The 21,799-nt window shown below is 38.4% G+C and overlaps 1 protein-coding gene across 3 annotated transcripts in view; it reads left to right on the top strand.

Moving 5' to 3' along the window:
- Positions 1–5,664: 5,664 nt before the first annotated feature.
- LOC135089529 (uncharacterized) overlaps positions 5,665–21,799 on the top strand; it is a 46,237-nt gene continuing 30,102 nt past the window's right edge. The window contains exons 1-4 of one of the 3 annotated variants that reach the window (XM_063985174.1): positions 5,665–5,717; positions 6,112–6,259; positions 14,289–17,099; positions 21,586–21,746. In XM_063985174.1, coding sequence (XP_063841244.1) covers positions 14,383–17,099; positions 21,586–21,746 — 2,878 coding nt within the window. In that variant the 5' untranslated portion in view covers positions 5,665–5,717; positions 6,112–6,259; positions 14,289–14,382. Of the gene's footprint in view, positions 5,718–6,079; positions 6,260–14,288; positions 17,100–21,585; positions 21,747–21,799 lie in introns of those variants that run through there. The other 2 variants (XM_063985176.1, XM_063985175.1) reach the window with 2 other exon arrangements.

Genomic DNA, 21,799 nt, shown 5'->3' with positions numbered 1-21,799 from the left:
AATGCATCATTTGCGAGGGAGAGCACAGGACATTAGCAAACAAGTGTCCTTTGAGGAAAAAAGCAATAGAAGAAAAAAGACAACAAAAAAAGAACAACAACTCCAAAACATACAGCAATGTAGCTGCAACTAACAACAACTCAGCACAGATAAACAACGCAATCACATTCCCCACACTCGAAAAAGAGACTGCCACTAAAATGATAGCGTGCATGATGCACGCTCACCTGATTAATGCTGCAAACCCTGGTACCTACAACAGCGAATTCAATAGAGCACTGAAATTGAACAATCTACCCCCAGTAATTCTTCCAGACAATCCCCCTTCCCTAAAAATCCTTAACCTCTCTAAAGAAGACAAAACACCCACAACACACGAGCATACACACAACAGCACCACAACAACACAAGATAACAACTACACCACACAAGACACTGAACAAGCAAGCAACACAACACAAGAAGACATGCCACCACTAGAGAGGATATCTGGGGAAGCAATCGGCCTGCAGCTCATTACAAAGAAAAAAGAAGGATGGCCAAAAAGTAGATCATTTAATCTAAACAATCTCAAAAAAGGTATTGACACAGGCTTATACAAATTCAGATATCGCAATCCCACTTATACAGATGAGGAAATTCTACTATACATTACCAATAACGATATAGATCTAACCAACTGCTGGTGTACCACCGATGAAACACAATTTAAGAAACTGCGTAACGGACTAATACAAGACCTCATCCCGCCTCCAAACAAAACCACTAAAACCAGCTAGAACAGGAACAGACACTCCTCTACCTAAAGATAGTACAGAAAGCAAAACCGTCAACACAAAACAACACTAAAATAACACAACTTACACAGGCAGAAGGAAGACAGAGACACCCAAACACGTACACCTCGACACATACCAATAACACGAGCATTATGAATACACTCACGATATTACAACACAACGTAGCACACTGGGAACCAAACAAACACATGCTTTCAAACACCTACAGAGAAATAAATCCAGACATAATACTTATAAACAGCCATGGTCTAACAGACAACAAAACACTACACTTGCACACTTACACGACATACACAACCAACACAAACAACGAACTACATGACGGTAGTGCAGTGCTAATAAAAACCAATATCAAACACAAAATAACCAATGATTTTGACACAGACATTCTCCAAGTAACAGTGGACACTTCAACTGGCCCTGTTCACATAGCCACCACATATCTGCCTCCACGCAGACCCTTTCTTCCAATCACTGACTTCCATAAACTCGCATCTAACTCTGAACCAACATACATACTCGGTGATCTAAATGCTAAACACCCAAGCCTCAACAACAACACTACAAACACAGTAGGGAGAGGCATAGAAATGTTTATTAACACAAACTAATACATCTTGGCCCAAACTTTCCAACATACATCAGCCATAATTCACAGACAACACCAGACATCATTCTCACCAACCAACACACACACCACAACTACACTATCACACAAGGACCTACTACAGCATCAGATCACCTACCAGTGATATTTCAAATTACTACGTCCCCGATCACTACACCAATAGCTCCAAGGCCACATTACTCAAAAGCTGACTGGGATGCATTTAAAATAAAAATTGATAACAATATAACTGAAATAAATAGAAATCACCTTACCAAAGAAGAAATCGATAGACACATTAATACATGGTACAAGGTAGTGACATATGCAATATCAACACACATACCCATGAAGAACAACAAAACCATCTTTAAACCCATAACGAATCCAACAATAAAACAGATTCAATGGCTTCTAAAACAGTACATAAACGAAGCAAGAGAGACGGGCTGGAGCCTCGAGAAATACCGTTTATATAATAGACTGAAAACCACACTTAAAGAAGAATGGCAATACACACAAAACTGGGAAGACGCAATACAGGAACTGGAGAACATTTATAAAGACAGCAAAGACTTCTGGAACAAATTTAAAAGACTGAAGGGAAAGGAAAACACACACTCATCCTTTTTAGTACACAACAACACCAAAATATACAATGAGAAACACAAAGAAAGAATATTCAGGAATTACTGGGAAAACATACTCACCATAAACCCTGAGGAAAATGCTCAATTCGACCAAGACCACGAAACTGAAATAAACAGATATATCACTGACAATCTCAACACAATCACTCCCTACAATAACTCAGACCTCAACAGACTAAGTAACGAACATTACATTACCTCAGAAATCACTGTAGAAGAAGTTATAAGTACTATAAAGTCCTTTAAAAACACCTGGGGTAACACCACCCCAGGTAAAAGTCACATTAATAAAACCGTCCTCCTCAATTTACCCGAGTCAGCCCTAAAAACTCTCACTTTCATTTTTAACCATACTTTCTCTGCTGGCTACTTCCCCCAGCCATTTAAGGGGGCACTTATCAAACTAATACCAAAGACAAACAAACCCTCCTCTGACCCTACAAACTACAGACCTATATCCTTGTTAGAAGTACCTGGAAAAATATTGGAGAAAATCATTAACAAAAGATTAAGAACACACTTAGAGTTTAACGAAATACTACCACCAACTCAACATGGCTTTAGATCTAACAGAGGAACTGACACAGCCCTTGCCCTTACATCTGAGAAAATAGCACATGCAGCAGGAAACAATATGAGGTGTTGTCTTGTCATGAGAGACGTCTCCAAGGCTTTTGATAAAGTCTGGCATTATGGCCTTAAATACAAACTTAACAACATAAGACTCCCACTAATTTTATCTAAAATATTATGCAATTTTCTAGACAATAGAACAGCACAAATAGCACTTACCAATATAACTGGCCCCCCCCTTCCCAATTAATAGTGGAGTCCCACAAGGCAGTTCTATCTCCCCCACTCTGTATGCACTTTACACTCACGATTTACCAGCAGCTGCACCAGGATGCTTAAACATAACCTACGCTGACGATATAACACAAATAATTACTTACCCTGGCAAATCGAAAAACATGCTAGCAAAGAAAGTAGAAAACGAAATCACAAAAATAAATAACTACGAAAAGAAGTGGAAAATAAAAACAAATACTAACAAATTCACCATAATACCAATAGCCATGCGAGACCCACCCCCAATCACTATTAATGAATCAGTTATCCCATACTCCAAGGAGGGTACTATACTAGGAATAAAAATTAGTAACAGAGGAATACGCAGCCACATAACCCAAAGAAAAAATACAGCTTCAATAGCACTAGCCCAACTCAGAAGATTCTACAAACTAAAAACAAGAATTAAGACACATAATCAAAGCATGCATCATTCCCAAACTAACTTACCCCTCATATCCACTCAATGCTTCCACAAAAACAGCCATGCAATCATTACAACATGTTCAAAACAAAGCTCTACGGTTTGCTTTTTCAGAAAGTTATCCTTACACCAAAACTATAGAGGAGATGCACATCGCCTCCAGACTAAAACCACTCAACATTACCCTTTACAACAGAGGTAATAAAACAAAAGAAAAAATGATTAATGAACTGAATGATGTACACTACATCGAACTCATGACTTCTGACAATGAAAACCCAAAAAACCACCAATGGTTCAGAAGACCTCACCTAACACTCAACAAAGAACCACCAGAGCCCATCTACACACAAGCAGACCTACTGAACGTCCAACACTATACTTACCTCAGAAACTTCCACTTACCTTTACCTTCACATCTTCCTCCAGCAAGCATTGAAACACTTACCTTAAGTCGACCACCAAGTAAACTCCATGTTTATAACCTGAAAAAAGAAAAAACAATATAAATACATGTACAAGTAAATACATAGTAATTTACAAGCAAAGTATCTTCAGAAAAAAACAAAGTAATACTTACATGCTACCATATTTACCTTAGCCCATACAAAACTAACACTTAAGAGTATGCCTGCAAAGTAATCAACAAGTTAATAAAGTAAAAAGAACAGCAAGACGGTTAGCCCGTCTACTTTTTAACTCCTACTATATTTCATCCTTCCCCCAACTTCCCACTTCCACTTTTCATCCTTCTTTCACCCAACCTATTCTATCCCCCCTTAAAAAAAAAAAAAAAAAAAAAAAAAAACAGTGTTTGATATTCTGATGCGCTGGTAAAAGCGCCTTAAAAATGGTTCGGGTTTTAAGATAATAGGACACTAATCTAACCAGGCATTACTTAACCTAACCTAAATGATGTGTAGCATTAATTTACCTAACTACTACTGCTGCTGTCATATGGTATCGGCTGAAGACGTCTGTCTGTGCGTTGCCGTGGCTGAGAGTGAATGCGTCGTACGTCTGACAATAAAAATGGGACTGCGCGCGCCTGGTCACTTGAAACTAGCTGGTCACTTGAACCTACTACACCGGTCTGACAACGTGGAGGGGGTGAGGGTCCGGATGTATGCTGCCCTGAATAAAAAATAAAAAAATTAAAAAAAAACTGACTTCAAGGGACTTAAGGGACTTTGATATAATGACAAACTTAATTAATGATGCGTCCTACACTTAAAACCAAGTTAATGTATAAACAATTAAGTAAAATAAAATATCTTCACATCTTAAAATCTTAAAAAATCAGGAGCTTTTGATGAAAGATCTGGGGCTCAAGCTCTAAAGGCCACCCTACCCGCCGCCTATGGTTGTAGTGATTGAACCCAAAGAATTTTATAATTATAATTGTTGTAGTTGTAGCTGTCCTACCTTATCATCATACTTTGCTGAATTATGAAACCCATATGAAGAGCAAGAAAACATTAATTCTATTGCTAAACCAGTTTTTCATCCTACCTAACTTTTCATCAACGAATTGTTAAATCGATTGATTCTTGATCGTCATGAAAATTAACTTATTACCAAGTCTTCACAGGAATACAAAAAAAATAAAAATAAATAAATAAATCAACCTATAACATTACATTTAGAATGGTAACAAAAACTTTATGTAAGAACTAAATAAACTATAAAGTTAATATTTTATTGTTGTCTATTCAAACAGTACTTCATCCATTTTCTGTCATTGCTACCCCATGTTGTGTCACAGCTATGCCTACCATTCCTCCCTTATACCCCCTTTCCCCCCGATGCATGTCTCGACATTACTTGTGTAGACAATAGTCATCACGATAGCCACCCTGCCACTTACGTTGTTACTACTAGTTTTAATGTCATTAAATTAATGGGCCCTCACTGTCATTTAATTTATTACTTTACTGGCACAGTCCCGCTCTGCTCACATTATACAAGTTTAAGAGAAAAGATTATTTCACGCTGACACTTTTAGCGTAGATGACTTGTCTCACACACACACACACACACACACACTCCATTCACCACCAGTTTCCGGTCCTTCTCTCCGTCAAGGTCACCACGGCTGACGCCCACACCAGTAAGATTGTTCCCACAAGTAACATTAGTACTGTTGATCTTTCTTTTCTGTTATTGTCAGGTGGCCGCACCTCCCGTGCTTTCCGCCTTGCTCCGTCCGCCAAGGCCACAGCGACAGACCCTGGCAGCCTAGCGCTGCCACTGTACGATAATCATCTTCTACACACACACACACACACACACACACACACACACACACACACTGATCCGGAGACCGATACGTTACAGTCATATTAATATGTGATTATAGTGTACGAGATCACGTGTTGCTTATCTTGGTAACCTTTTAATATATATATATATATATATATATATATATATATATATATATATATATATATATATATATATATATATATATATATATATATATATATATATATATATATATATATATATATATATATATATATATATATATATATATATATATATATATATATATATATATATATATATATATATATATATATATATATATATATATATATATATATTTTTTTTTTTTTTTTTTTTTTTTTTTTTTCACACAACAGTGAAAAGCGTGTATAACTTCGCGATAAGATGCCGCTTTTTAATGTCAGTCTGGTAACTAACCATAATTCTTGCCTTTCACAACATGCGATACGTCCACACCCTGCCATCTTCTGCCTGGCTCTCTGGTGCTATCAGCCACCCACCCAGCTAGTGCTGCCATCTGCCTGGTGGTGTTTACAGATATCACGGGGTAATCACTCCCGTGCCTTATCGAGTCGCTGTGGTGTACTGTTCAGTGTATGGTAATACTTTCAGAAGACTCGGCGAGCCCAGAGAAACAAGGGTGAGTACCTGCTAGATTGCAATATTGAATAAATAGGAAGCAACATGCTGATCCCCAGGCTTGCCGTTCTGAGGTGGCAAAACTCCCCACAGCGGGCTGCAGTCTTCTGTCTGACAGATCAATAGTACATGCACACATTTTTGGCAGTGTTAGTGCTACTTACCCCAGGGTGTATAAAAAATAAATAAATAAAATAAAGTAAATAAAACTTATTACATGTTGCTTACCAAAAAGACAATAAGAAAAATACCACAACTACTTTATCAAAATACGTTATTGCAAAAACATCTCACCATGGTTTATTAGGTGTAACCATTGACCAAGCAATGACATTTAAACATCAAATATCAGGATTATGTTTGAAAATTTCTTGATTGATTTATCTCCTTTTTACTAAGTAAAAGATTTCTTTATAAAGCTCATGTATTACCTCACCTCAATTACTTTTCAGATTTCATGCCTATACATGTTCTCAAAATGCTTTATAAGGCTCACGCATTACCTCACCTCAATTACAGTATACCCCTATGGTGTAAAACTTATCTGACACACGTACTACCATTATTTAGACTTAAGGAAAAAAAAATGTTAGGGTTATTACAGTGACTTTTTAGAACACACACAACCTCTTTTCAAGAAATCTAGTACAATAAAACTTTTTTTATTTCATTCAAAATTCAGATAGCAATTTATATGTTTAAAATGTCAAGAAACAACACTGTCCCATTATCATAACCAATACACAACTATCCAACATGCACCCGATATAACAGCACACCAACATAACACTATTCCAACACACTATCATATTCAGGCCCCAAAGTATGGAACTCTATTTGGTAAAATCACTAAGAACTGAAAACTCCTTTAAAAGACTACTTAAAAATCATATTATGTCTAAATACTACTACATTTATTTATTTTATTTTTTTTATTTATTTATTTTTTTTTTTATGTAGGAGGGACACTGGCCAAGGGCAACAAAAATCCAATAAAAAAAAAATGCCCACTGAAATGCCAGTCTCATAAAAGGGTCCAAAGCGGTTGTCAAAAATTTTAGGATAAGTGTCTTGAAACCTCCCTCTTAAAGGAATTCAAGTCAAAAGAAGGTGGAAATACAGAAGCAGGCAGGGAGTTCCAGAGTTTACCAGAGAAAGGGATGAATGATTGAGAATACTGGTTAACTCTTGTGTTAGAGAAGTGGACAGAATAGGGGTGAGAGAAAGAAGAAAGTCTTGTGCAGCGAGGCCGCGGGAGGAGGGGAGGCATGCAGTTATCAAGATCAGAAGAGCAGTTAGCATGAAAATAGCGGTAGAAGACAGCTAGAGATGCAACATTGCGGCGATGAGAGAGAGGGTGAAAACAGTTAGAGGAGAGGAGTTGATGAGACGAAAAGCTTTTGATTCCACCCTGTCTAGAAGAGCAGTATGAGTGGAACCACCCCCAGACATGTGAAGCATACTCCATACATGGACGGATAAGGCCCTTGTTCAGTAACATTGTTATGATTATTTTATAAGTAACTGATGTCTGCTTACTTTATTTATTCTACAAACAAAATTTAATTCTCTCTCTCTCTCTCTCTCTCTCTCTCTCTCTCTCTCTCTCTCTCTCTCTCTCTCTCTCTCTCTCTCTCTCTCTCTCTCTCTCTCTCTCTCTTCACTATATGTTTTTGCTATTTATATAATATTCGTACACCATACAAACCTATCATACCAAACATAAAACATCAAGTAAACATCCTGCTCCTCCTTTAATAGGATTCTTGATTTTTAGACCGCATTACGCTTTAAACTTACTTTAAGTTATTCAGTCCATCTCGACCCCTCTTTGGTCAGGTCCTCTGGAATCTCTGCCTCTCTGTCTGCTACTCCTATTCTCTGTCTGCTACTGCTATTCTCTCTGTCACTTTACTCATATACAGTTCTTTGAGACTACCTGTTTTCCTCAGAATTTTTTTTTTTTTTTTTCATAACATTTAACATATTTAACATCCACATTTCTCATTTACGCATATGATCTGGCCACAGACGTGGTACTTGATACAGAACGCCAGTCAAGGTATAGGAGTGGTTTGGAGGTTGAGCTTAAGTAGGTGTTATAGTATCTCTGTATAGGCTGACCTTTCCTTCTGGAGCCTCACGCTCCCTTTCTATCGCTTTCTCTGCCTTGTCCCGTACATCGTTACAGTTAATTCCCTTTTGAACCAGGCTGCCTTCCCAAGTGGTTTATGACTTTCTTTGTTTTGTACTGGTTGGGTCCTGTGTCTATGTTTGTTGTTTTCTTGGCTCCTTAGATATCAAGTGCTAATTACCTTCCCGGTTGGAATGACGGCTTGTTTTCTTCCTACTTCATCCGTCTTCTCCATTTCTCTTTCTTCTTATCTATTATATTTTCTCTTCTTCTTTTCTTTTTACTTCTTCCTTGTTCCGTCCCAATACAGTATATACTGTGACGTGGGGTCACCACACAGGCAACAAATCAACTGATTGTCATACTCAGTTTCTCGTCGAGATAGTGTTTAGATTGTATTACATACGTTTGAGAAAATCACTATTGGCAATGCCATACACTCACAGTTATGTGGAATATGCGGACATGGTGTTTCTCCGGCTTGGTTACCCACCCGGCCTTTCCGTTATGAAAATATCACCCGCCCACATATGAATTTCATACTACTGCTAAACAAAGCCTCAAAATACATATGCGCATAGAATATTTTCCTCTTAGAATAACCTATATTTTCGTCTCCAGCAATATCCGCAGAAGCTTGAGTTACACCCTGTATTTTTCAAGGCCTTCTCTACTATTACAGATAATGCTACTACTAGTACTACTACTACTACTACACTATTCACTATGAACATTCGTTATGTTCCCACTAACCTTTAATTCTTTATTGATTTGATTTTAACTAATATATTTATAAACCTCAATGTTATAGGATTTACAGAAACTCGTTTAGACAAGGACCTTATTCTATTATATCAATTACCAGGATACAACATGTTTACCCAGCTGTAGAAACAGGAATGGTGGTACTGCAATGTGCATTTCTAGTGACTATAATTCCAGCATATCAGATGAATTTTTCTTTATTTTACAGTACATGGAGTGTTTAGGTGTTGTAAGTTCACGCAAACAAAAAGAATTTACCACCTAGTGGTAATGTTTACAGTTCTATGAACATAATTATTAAAGAAAATAATTTGACGAAAGTTATGAAGGTGTATTATTTGTTTTTGATGATTTTAATATAGATTTACTAAAACAATATCATTCACCGGTCTTCGAGTTTATAAATTTAATGTACTCTTACTCTTTTTCCTTCGATTACTAAACTAACTAGAATAATCAATAGCGCTGCAACACTAATTGATCATATTTAGGTTTCTAAACCAGAAGATAACAATTACATCGTACAAACTGATGTTTATGATCATTTTCCAGTTACTTCACTGTTAACAAGCCATCACACTCTTATACCTAAGCCAGAATATATCACTAAACGAATAAATACACTCACAGCGCTAGATGTGTTTAGTAATGATCTTTCTAAAGTAGCAGTGTTTTAGAATTTAATTGCCCTAATGAGTCGTATGATTTCTTTTTCAATAAATTTGTCTATTTATTTCAGGAAAAAAAAAAAAAGCCTGAAATAAGATAAAGAGTAAATATTAAGAATGATCGGAGTCCAAATGTCACAACAGCTTTAAGAAACAGCATAAAGAGGAGAAATAGATTGGAACGGTTGGTACGTGACCAACGTAAACGTATGGGAATATGTACAAATAATATAGAAAAGTTTTAATGTCATTATTAAGAGCTGCTAAGAATAAATATTACAAAGATCTTTTAAAACGAAATCAAGGTAATCCTAAAGCTCATAGGAAATCAGTTAACTCAATTCTTGGCCGTAATTTTCACTCAGGAAACCATATCGAATTAGAACCTTATTGCTCAGACATTGCAAATTATTTCAATAAACATTTCTGAAGAACGTGACACACACACACACACACACACACACACACACACACACACACACACACACACACACACACACATTATTTATTTACAGTTTTTATTTGAATTCTTCCTTTAAGCCAATTATCAAGCAGAAGTTTCATTTCTTTCTTTTTGTGTGTGTGTGTGTGAGGAAGTTGACTTTTTTCTCAAGTTGATTTTTTTTTCTTTTTTTCCATTTCAAGACACTTTCTTTGTAGTTTTAAATTGACTATTATTTCAGTGAATGTTCCTGTCTTTCCATGGAATCTCCATAACGTTTATCTTGAAAAAAACATTGACCTTAACCTTTTCTTTGGGTGGCTCTGTACTTTTTTTTTTTTATGTAGGAAGGACACTGGCCAAGGGCAACAAAAATACAATAAAAAAAAAATATGCCCACTGAAATGCCAGTCCCATAAAAGGGTCAAAGCAGTGGTCAAAAATTTATGTATAAGTGTCTTGAAACCTCCCTCTTGAAGGAATTCAAGTCAAAGGAAGGTGGAAATACAGAAGCAGGCAGGGAGTTCCAGAGTTTACCAGAGAAAGGGATGAATGATTGAAAATACTGGTTAACTCTTGCGTTAGAGAGGTGGAAAGAATAGGGGTGAGGGAAAGAAGAAAGTCTTGTGCAGCGAGGCCGCGGGAGGAGGGGAGGCATTTATTTATCAAGATCAGAAGAGCAGTTAGCATGAAAATAGCGGTAGAAGACAGCTAGATATGCAACATTGCGGCGGTGAGAGAGAGGCTGAAGACAGTCAGTTAGAGGAGAGGAGTTGATGAGACGAAAAGCTTTTGATTCCACCCTGTTCCAGTATGACTGGAACCCCCCCCCCAAACATGTGAAGCATACTCCATACATGGACGGATAAGGCCCTTGTACAGAGTAAGCAGCTGGGGGTGGTGAGAAAAACTGGCGGAGACGTCTCAGAACATCTAACTTCATAGAAGCTGTTTTAGCTAGAGACGAAATGTGAAGTTTCCAGTTCAAATTATAAGTAAAGGACAGACTGAGGATGTCCAGTGTAGAAGAGGGGGACAGTTGAGTGTCATTGAAGAAGAGGGGATAGTTGTCTGGAAGGTTGTATCGAGTTGATAGATGGAGGAATTGAGTTTTTGAGGCATTGAACAATACCAAGTTTGCTCTGCCCCAATCAAAAATTTTAGAAAGATCAGAAGTCAAGCGTTCTGTGGCTTCCCTGCGTGATATGTTTACCTCCTGAAGGGTTGGACGTCTATGAAAAGATGTGGAAAAAAAAGTGCAGGGTGGTATCATCAGCGTAGGAGTGGTTAGGACAAGAAGTTTGGTTTAGATCATTAATGAATAATAAGAAGAGAGTGGGTGACAGGACAGAACCCTGAGGAACACCACTGTTAATAGATTTAGGAGAACAGTGACCGTCTACCACAACAGCAACAGAACGGTCAGAAAGGAAACTTGAGATGAAGTTACAGAAAGAAGGATAGAAACCGTAGGAGGGTAGTTTGGAAATCAAAGCTTTGTGCCAGACCTGGAAGTTGTGTCTGCTCATTCCTGCTGCTGGTGTAGCAGGTACTTGTGAGGCTAATGGTGCATCACCAGATCGAGAGGCAGAGGGCGTGATGGGCAGAGAGGCAAAAAACATGATAAGTAGAGAGGCAGATGGCATGTTGTTGTAGAGATAGCTTACGAGTATGGGGTCGACGACTGAGGACTTCCTGGGGAAAGTGCGACACATGAAGTACCACAGCACTTGTAGCATGATCTGAAGTAAAAAAATAAATAAATAAATAAAATACATATGTTATGTTTTCAGAACAATAGGTAAGCATCACTGTAGCGAGTTAAGCTGTGTAGAGTCAAATGAACTGCGAGCGAGTTAAACTTTCTTCAGTAAAATGAACTTCAAACGAGTTTGATTGTCATGAGTCTAATGAAATGAGGAGTGAGTTACATTGCGAGCGAGTTAAACTGCGGAGTAAGTTAAACAGCAGAGCGAGTTAACCTAAATGTCTACAATCAAATGAACTGTAAGCGAGGTACATTGCAGAGCGAGTTCAACCGCAGCCAAGTTAAACTGCGTGCGAGTAAAACTTCGAGCAAGTTAAACTGCGAGTAAGTTAAACTGCGTAAGAGTTAAACTACATGAAAGAAAAAAACTGCGATCAAGTTAGACTGCGTGCGAATAAAATTGCGAGCAAGTTAAACTGCGTGAGAGTAAAACTGCGTGTAAGTTAAACTGCCTGCAAGTAAAATTGCGTGCGAGTAAAACTGCCTGCGAGTAAAACTACGAGCAAACTGCGAGCAAATTAAACTGCTGACAAGTTAAACTGTTAGCAAATGTAAATTCATGTTTAAAAATATGAAACTAGATAATGATTACAATGTTTTCTCATTTGCTACTGCTGCCCTTCTTTCAGTGTTGTTGCATTTTTAGTTCATCTCTTGTAAGGTCCATTGCTAAATTCTATTACTAACAATATATTGTTCTCTGAAACTGCACCTCCGTGCTTGCGCCTTACCTGGTCAAATTCTTTCAACTCTGTCTGTCAACATCTATCTTTCCTTCTAGCTGGAAGTTTGCCTACAATCAGCCTGTTCCTAAAAAGGGTGACCCTTCTAATCCCTCAAACTACCGTCCTATTAATTTAATTTCTAGCCTATCTAAAGTTTTCGAGTCTATCCTCAACAGGAAGATTCTATCTATCACTTCTATCCTATCTATCACTTCTCAACCTTCCATCTGATCGCCAGTATGGGTTCTGTCAAGGCCGCTCTCCTGGTCATCTGGCTTTCCTTACTGACTCTTGGCCATCCTCTTTTAGAGATTTTGGTGAAACTTTTGCTGTTGCTTTAGACATATCAAAAGCTTTTGAGAGTCTGACACAAAGCTTTGATTTCCATACTTCCCTCCTATGGCTTCTATTCTTCTCTCTCAAATTTTATCTCAAGTTTCCTTTCTGACCGTTCTATTGCTGCTGTGGTAGACGGTCACTGTTCTTCTAAATGTATTAACAGTGGTGTTCCTCAGAATTCTGCCCTGTCATTCACTCTCTTCCTATTATTCATCAATGATCTTCTAAACCAAACTTCTTGTCCTATCCACGCCTACGCTGATCATACCACCCTGCACTTATCCACGTCTTTCCATAGATGCCCAACCCTTCAGGAAATAAACAGTTCATGCAGGGAAGCCACAGAACGCCTGACTTTTGAGCTCTCTAAAATTTCTGATTGTGGCAAAGCAAACTTGGTATTGTTTAATGCCTCAAAAACTCAATTCCTCAAACTATCAACTCGACACAACCTTCCAGACAACTATCCCTCTTCTTCAATGACACTTAATTGTCCCCATCTTCTACACCGAGCATCCTTGTTCTGTCCTAAAACTAAAACAGCTTCTATGACGTTAGGTGTTCTGAGACGTCTCCGCCAGTTTTTCTCATCCCCCCAGCTCTTAACTCTATATAAGGGCCTTATCCGTCCATGTATGGAATATGCTTCACATGCCTGGAGGGGTTCTGCTCATACCGCTCATCTAGACAGGGTGGAATCAAAAGCTTTTCGTCTCATCAATTCCTCTCCTCGAATTGTCTTCAGCCTCTCTATCATTGCCGCATTGTTGCATCTCTTGCTGTCTTCTACCACTATTTTCATGCTAACTGCTCTTCTGATCTTGCTAACTGCATGCCTCCCTCCTCCCGCGGCCTCGCTGCACAAGAGTTTCTTCTTTCTCTCACCCCTATTCTGTCCATCTCTGAAATCCAAGAGTTAACCAGTATTCTCAGTCATTCATCCCTTTCTCTGGTAAACTCTGGAACTCCCTGCTTGCTTCTGTATTTCCACTTCCTATGACTATGAATTGAATTTTCTTTTTGTATATTGGATTTTTGTTGCCCTTGGCCAGTGTGCCTCGTGCAAAAAAGAATATATATATATATATATATATATATATATATATATATATATATATATATATATATATATATATATATATATATATATATATATATATATATATATAAAACATGTATTTGTTCACAGGTGGGCCATCGAATAACAAGTAGGAGTGGTTGTCCATCCCAGTGCTGCCAAGCCAAATCACTTCCGTGAAGCATGAATTGTGGCCTTCATCAGAATGTCAGATAAGTGTTGTAAATTCAATCGTGACAGAGTGAACAACTTTCTTGAAGTGGGCAGACAGGATGTGTTGTTCAGTATATTTACCTGGGGGACACCTAATAAATCTGATGCAACACCTCTAGATCAATACTTGAAACAATTGCCACCAAGCTCGACAGCAAATTTTCCAAAGCTTTCCTGTAAGCAGAGGAGCTTCAGTAATATAGAACTCCATCAAATTCAAAGCGACAGTACTTGTGCCACTTTCGATATTTCCTTCCTCTATAAGGCTATTAAGCTAGCGTGTGAAAACGTGGGAGACTACAATGATGAGAGTGTTTGGAAGACTCCTAGTAATATTATGGAATATTACATCACCGCCATTAAAGATGAGCGCAATAACTCTATGCATGGTATGCGAGACATTACCACCCAAGAATTTCTGAACACGGCCGCCAAACTGAGGACGCTCTTCCACGAGGCTCTCAGAACTGCAAAGATGAGGTACAAAATATCCGATGCAGAGCTTAACGGCAAAATCAAGAACATAAACGATAAACTTGATAAAGCAATGCTTGAAGTTCTTGGGGAGGAGGATCTTTTGTCTTTCTACATTGCCCAGTTAAGACAAGACCTCATACAGGAGACCAATAAAGTACTGAGGAAACACTTTTTGAATTCCCTCAATATTGATCCGATGTCTTTCTTAACCGACACTAAACTAAAACTTCATGTAGAAAAAGTGTTCACGGAGATAATAGTGACTCGAGCATCCACAGGTGTAAGACGATATCTGAGGTACGAAAATCTTATCAAAGACGCCCGGTCTGGGCCTGAATCATCTCAGCCACAGATACTGCTCGTGGAGGGCATAGCAGGAAGCGGAAAGACTACATTTGTCACATTGGTGACTGGTGAGTGGTTGAAAGACAGCAAAGATCGCATAGTTACTGGCCTGGACTACTATGATCTTCTGCTGCGTATCCAGTGTCGGGAGAGGAAAATCACTTCTCTGAACTGCCTTCTTAAGAACGAGGTGCCGGATGTGTTCCTGAAATTCCGCACTCTCATTCTGCCTCTTATCAAGAATTGCAAAATTTTAATTCTTGTAGATGGACTCGATGAGTCAAATGAAGATTCAGAGAAACTCATTGATGACATCCTAACTCAGATGAAAACTGTAAAGGGATGCACTCTAATGTTTACATCTAGGCCTGAAGGTGTTACTAGCTTCAAAAATAAAATCCCTCTGGATTATCAAGTGTCATACGTAAAACTTATTGGTATTCCTGAAGCATGCCGTGTGGCCTTCGTTCGTCGATATCATGAGGAAATCAAACACCAAATCGGTGACACTCAGAACACTGAAAAACTAGTGGAAAATGTCCAGCAAGTGTTAGAGAAAGAACATTTCAGACTTCCCTTAAATATGGTGTTTCTCACTTGGGTTTACATCTACGATCCCTGTGCCATCACCACCACTACCACCCAGACACAGCTTTACCACAACACTTATCAGCTGTGTCTGCAAAAACTATTAAATAGACTTGCTTGTAACACGATTACACGCAATTCTGACCGACAAACTCTTGAAACCGACCTAAAACAACCGATGGGAGCAATCCAAAAGGAATCCCTTTTGGCACTGTGGCGCTCTCGGGTGACCTTCGACCATGAGGCTGAAGTTCGTATTCGCAATTCTTGCTTAAAGCAGAATATTCCGCCGAACGAGTTACTTTCGGCCTTTCTCACTCTGAAGGCCAACAGAACACATCTAGGAACAATTATACAGTATTCCGCACCTCATAAGGGGTTGCAAGAATTTTACGCAGCGATGCACATTGCCACTCATCCCAAATTAAAAACATCCTCAGCCAGCATCAGAAGTGTCTTACAAGAAACCCTTGGAAAATTAGATGAAAACCTGGGACGAATACAAAACGTGTTGTACCATGTTGCTGGGATGCTCCACCTCCCACCAAATACAGTGTCTGAGACAATAACAAACGAGGTGTTGGATATGCTGTTTGACTCCGGCATGAATGTAAGGGAAAAATGGCTAGATCTTGTGGAAGATACTAGAGGTAATATTGCTGTACTGCATCGAGTAGCTCCTTACTTTGTTGCTAGTATTCCTGAAAGGTACATGATTGAGCAATTAGAGGAAAAGTTAGTGGGACAGAAGGAGAAGGAAGAACAGAAGCGGCAAGAAGAAGAGAGGAAAAAGAAAGAGGAGGAAGAAGAAAGGGAAGAGGAGATGAGAAAAAAAGAGTTGGAAGAGAAGACTGGGAATAAGAAGATGGAAGTAAAAGAAGAGCATATAAATGTGAACAAGAAGAAGGAGGAGCAGGAAAAGGAAATGAAGGAGAGGAAAGAGGAGAAAGGGAAGAAAAAGGAAAACATAGAAGAAATGGAAATGAAAGAAGACAATTATTATGTAAAAGAAGATGGGATGAAAAAGAAAACAATGGAGGAAAGTTACAGTGACAAAGACGGCAACATTCTTCCAGTGCTGATAGGTGACATTCGTCTTGAGAGACTTATTGCCCTACTGCCCCTCTTGCCACCCTGTGACGTATGTATAGAATTCGAAAAAGACCCTGGACTCCACATGGAAAGCTTGCTAAGCGCCATCAGCCGTCATACGTGTATCTCGGTGACAGTGATGTCTCACTTCAAGGAACCAGATCCTGCTGTCAACTCCGACTATCTCATGAGACAGGTGTTACCGAGGTGAGTTAAAAATTCTCAAGGTTTTCATTATCTCTCTTAAAGAGTTAAGATTGAAGATTCTAATCACGACAGTGCAAAGAATAGCATTTTTGGTGCAGCGTCACGACAACATCACAACAGCAGTATGACAACGTCACGATTTGTAGAATTTCAAAATTCAACGGTCATCTTTCTCGTCATGATAAAGTGATAAAGTCATGACAGTCACAACGGTGTCATTATGGTGTGAAGATAGCATCACAATAATACATCCCTGCTGAGCCAGCGCGGGAGATTTTTACTTATAAAATGAGACGGCCACAAAAGCCCATAGTTGTACGAATACATGCATGACTCGCATTCTGCAACACCCTAACATCTATGCAGTGGATCTCAATGGTATGTTGCTACCGGATGACAACGTGCGAAGTTGGTGCTGCTGTGTGAGCTGAGGTTGCAGACTATCCATAACCAAACACTGCTAGTGAAATATAGAACTCACCTGCAATAAAAAAAAAAAAAGATGAGGCCACCAAAAGGCAACGAAAGAAGAGATCTTTGTGGATGCGTCCCTAGATAGCCAGAAGAACACATTATGGTCAGTGGGAACACCTGTTGCAGGAGCTGATCACCGAGGACAAGACTATGACAAAGCTATGACTATTATCTCTGTCGTAATGTTGTCGTCACGCATTTGTAGGTCTGTCTTGAAGGATGTGCCGTCTATATAGCTTTATCGTGACGCATTCTTAGGACTATCGTGACGCAGTATTCTGAACTGTCAAAAAACAGTCAGAATTATTAGCTCTGTCATGACGCACTATTAAGCTTGTCGTGATGCAGTCATGACAGTTATAGCTCTGTTGTGACCTGTCATAACGGTATTTTAATCGTGATTGCGTCACGACGGACATATGACTATCATGATTGAGTAGCGACAAACCTATGACCGTCACGACAACGTCACGACAGTCAGTCAGACAGCACTATGATAGGTGAATAGTCGTTGAGCTCCACGATTTTTTTTTTCTAAGCATGTATAAAAAATTCTTGATGGCCCCATAATGACCTACTACTGTCAAGACTCATCACGACTAATCACAAAACTGCGTCACGTTAGAGCTATGACCGCTATTATCGGCGCTGTCGTGACGAGAATCTTAAATGTGTGACAAGTATTTTTTTTTTTTTTCATGTGAAAGGGATACGCCAAGGATAACAAAATTTAAAGAAAAAAAAAAAAAAAAGACCCACTGAGGTGCACTTCCCCGAACAGAGTCAAAAGCAGACATCAAAATTTAAAAAAATACAGTGTCTTGAAACCTTCCTCTTGAAAGAGTTCAAGTCATAGGAAGAAGGAAATACAAAAGCAGGAACGGAGTTCCAGAGTTTACTAGAGAAAGGAATAAATGATTGAGAATACTGATTAAGTCGTATTAGAGAGGTGGACAGAACAGGAGTGAAAGAAGAAATTTTTGTGCAGCGAGGCCGCGGGAAGAGGGGAAGCATGCAGTAATCAAGATAAGAAGAGCAGTTAGCATGAAAACACCGGTAGAAGATAGCAAGAAATGCAACATAGCGGCAATGAGAAAGAGGCAGAAGACAATTATTTAGAGGAGTGGAGTTGATATGACGAAAATCCTTTGATTCCACCCTGTCTAAAAGAGAGGTATGAGTGGAACTTCCTCCCATATATGTGAGGCATACTCCATACATGAACGGATAAGACCCTATACAGAGTTAGCAGCGCGATGTGGGGAGAGGTGAGAAAAGCTAGCGGAAAAGACTCAGAACTTCATAGAAGCTGTCTTAACTAGGGATGAGATGTGAAGTTCCTAATTTAAATTAGTTCATTGTAGAAGAGGGAGAGGGTTGAGTGTCACTGAAGAAGAGGGGAATAATTATTTGGAAGGTTATGTCTAGTTGATAGATGGAGGAATTAAGTTTTTGAGGTATTGAACAATACTAAGTTTGTTCTGGCCAAATCAGAAATTTTTGAGAGATTAGAAGTCAGGCGATCTGTGGCTTCCCTACATGAACTGTTTACTTCTTGAAGGGTTGGACGTCTACAAAAAGACGTGAAAAAGTGCTGGGTGGTATCATCAGCGTAGAAGTGGACAGGACAAGAAGTTTGATTTTGAAGATCATTGACGAATAATAGGCAGAGAGTGGGTGACAGTAGAGAACCCTGAGGAACACCACAGTTCCTCAGATTTAGATTTAGGAGAAAAGACAGATTTAGGAGAAAACAGTGACCATCTACCACAGCATCAATAGAACGGTTAGAAAGGAAACTTAAGATGAAGTTAAAGAAAGATAGAAGCTGTAGGAGGGTAGTTTGAAATCAAAGCTTCGTGTCAGACTCTAACAAAAGCTTTTGATATCTCTAAGGCAACAGCAAAAAGTTTCACCAAAATCCCTAAAAGAAGATGACCAAGTCTCAGTAAAGAAAGCCAGAAGACCACCAGTAGAGTGGCCTCGAAGTAACCCATACTGGACGTAACCAATACTGATCAGAGAGAAGGTTGTGAAGTGATAGATGTTTGGGAATTTTCCTGTTGAGGATAGATTCAACAACTTTAGAGACGCAGGAATTTAAAGCAATAGGGCAGTAGTTTGAGGAATTAGTGGTCACCCTTTTTAGGAGCAGGCTAAATGTAGGTAAACTACTAGCAAGAAAAAAAGGTAGATGCTGATAGAGAGAGTTGGAAAAGTTTGACTAGGCAAGGTGCAAGAAAGCAGACTCAGATTTGGAGAACAATAGGAGGGGCCGTATCAAGTCTACAAGCCTTTCGAATGTTAAGGCCAGCCAGGGCATGGAAAAATCACTGCAAAGGATCTTAATGGGTAGCATTTAATAGTCAGAGGGTGGAACGAGAGGAACAAGGCCTGAATCATCCAAAGTGCAGCTTTTGGCAAAGGCTTGAGTAAAAAAGTTCAACTTTAGAAATAGATGAGATGGCAGTGTTGTCATCAGGTTTGAAATAAAGGAGTGAAAGATGAAGAAGCAAAGTTATTAGAGATGTTTATGGTCAGGTACGAGAAATCACGAGGGGAGCTAGATCTTGAAAGATTTTGACACTTTCTATTAATGAAGGAGTTTTTGGAGAACAGAGTTGGCATGATTCCGGAGAGAAATATAAAGTGCATGAGATTCTGGTGATGGAAGGCTTAAGTAACTTTTGTGGGCCACCTCTCTATCATGTATAGTATGAGAACAGGCTGTGTTAAACCAAGGTTTGGAAAGTTTAGGTCGAGAGAAAAAGTGAGGAATGTACGCTTCATGACAGACACTATCACCTCTGTTATGCGCTCAGCACACGGACAGATCTCTGACACGGAAGCAGTAAACATTCCAAGGATAATCAGAATAATACCTCCTCAGGTCCTCCCAGAAGCAAAATGCCAAAGGCACCTCCGCTTTGGGGGATCCTGAGAAAGGATTGGAACGATAGGACAAGATACAGATATGAGGTTGTGATCGGAGGAGCACAACAGAGGAGCTAGGGGGACAGCATAAGCGGAATGATTAGAGGTTAGGAAAAGATGAAGAATTTGGGGTGTATCTCCAAGACGGTCAAGAATACGATTAAGGTGTTGCACCAGTTGTTCTGGGTCATGGAGGATAGCAAAGCTAAAGACTATTTCACTAGATTGTCAGTGAAGGGAGAGGAAAGCTAAAGGTGATGCTCGTATCCTTATTTATTTTTGGTCATGATCAGCCTTTCTGAGTACAAATGTCTGCTGCTATGCAAGACGTGTGTGTGTGTGTGTGTGTGTGTGTGTGTGTGTGTGTGTGTGTGTATATATATATATATATATATATATATATATATATATATATATATATATATATATATATATATATATATATATATATTCATGCTTTATGAACAAGGTTTTGAATATTAGATAATGATGTATATATATATATATATATATATATATATATATATATATATATATATATATATATATATATATATATATATATATATATATATATATATATATATCTAATATTGAAGACCTATTCCTAAAGCATGAAAACAAAAATAATAATAATAAATAATAATAATAATAATAATAATAATAATAATAATAATAATAATAATAATAATAATAATAATACAAGATTTTTTTTTCAGCTTTTTCTTTAACAGTGTTTTTTTTTACATCTACGTATTACAAGTCACCACATGAATAATACCATACCTAAGAGTGGCATCGTTGCATTCACTATTCCGTCTTCCAGAGAGAGAGAGAGAGAGAGAGAGAGAGAGATTCCTTACCCAGACAAAATTTCATATCATAAATGCAAAAATAAGAAACAAAATATGCACCAACTATCTCCTGCTTAATAGTGTTCTTCCATTCTGCAGTGTACTTTTAGGAAGCGATAATAAAATTGATTTTTTTCATTTTATTTTATTTAGTTATTATGTATTTATTCTTGAGACAATCATAATTCAATAATATTGAAGATGTGCATTCTTTCTTTTCACAGATGTCAGCTGGAAGGATTCATTGGTAACCTAACTGATAACAGCATAAGACTACTTCCTCCTAGCCTACAAACCCTGTCCTTGGCTGTTACAGGGGATGACCACATAGCTGGTATCCTGAGTGCTCTACACTTTCACAAACTGCCTTCTCTGCTGGATTTTCGTAAGTCACATATAACATATAATTATGAATTGTATCTCTAGGCTCCATCTACC

The sequence above is a fragment of the Scylla paramamosain genome, chromosome 33, assembly GCF_035594125.1.
Source record: "Scylla paramamosain isolate STU-SP2022 chromosome 33, ASM3559412v1, whole genome shotgun sequence".
NCBI lineage: Eukaryota > Metazoa > Arthropoda > Malacostraca > Decapoda > Portunidae > Scylla > Scylla paramamosain.
The sequence above is the reverse complement of the archived record's forward strand: the minus strand, read 5'-3'. Positions and strand labels throughout refer to the sequence as shown.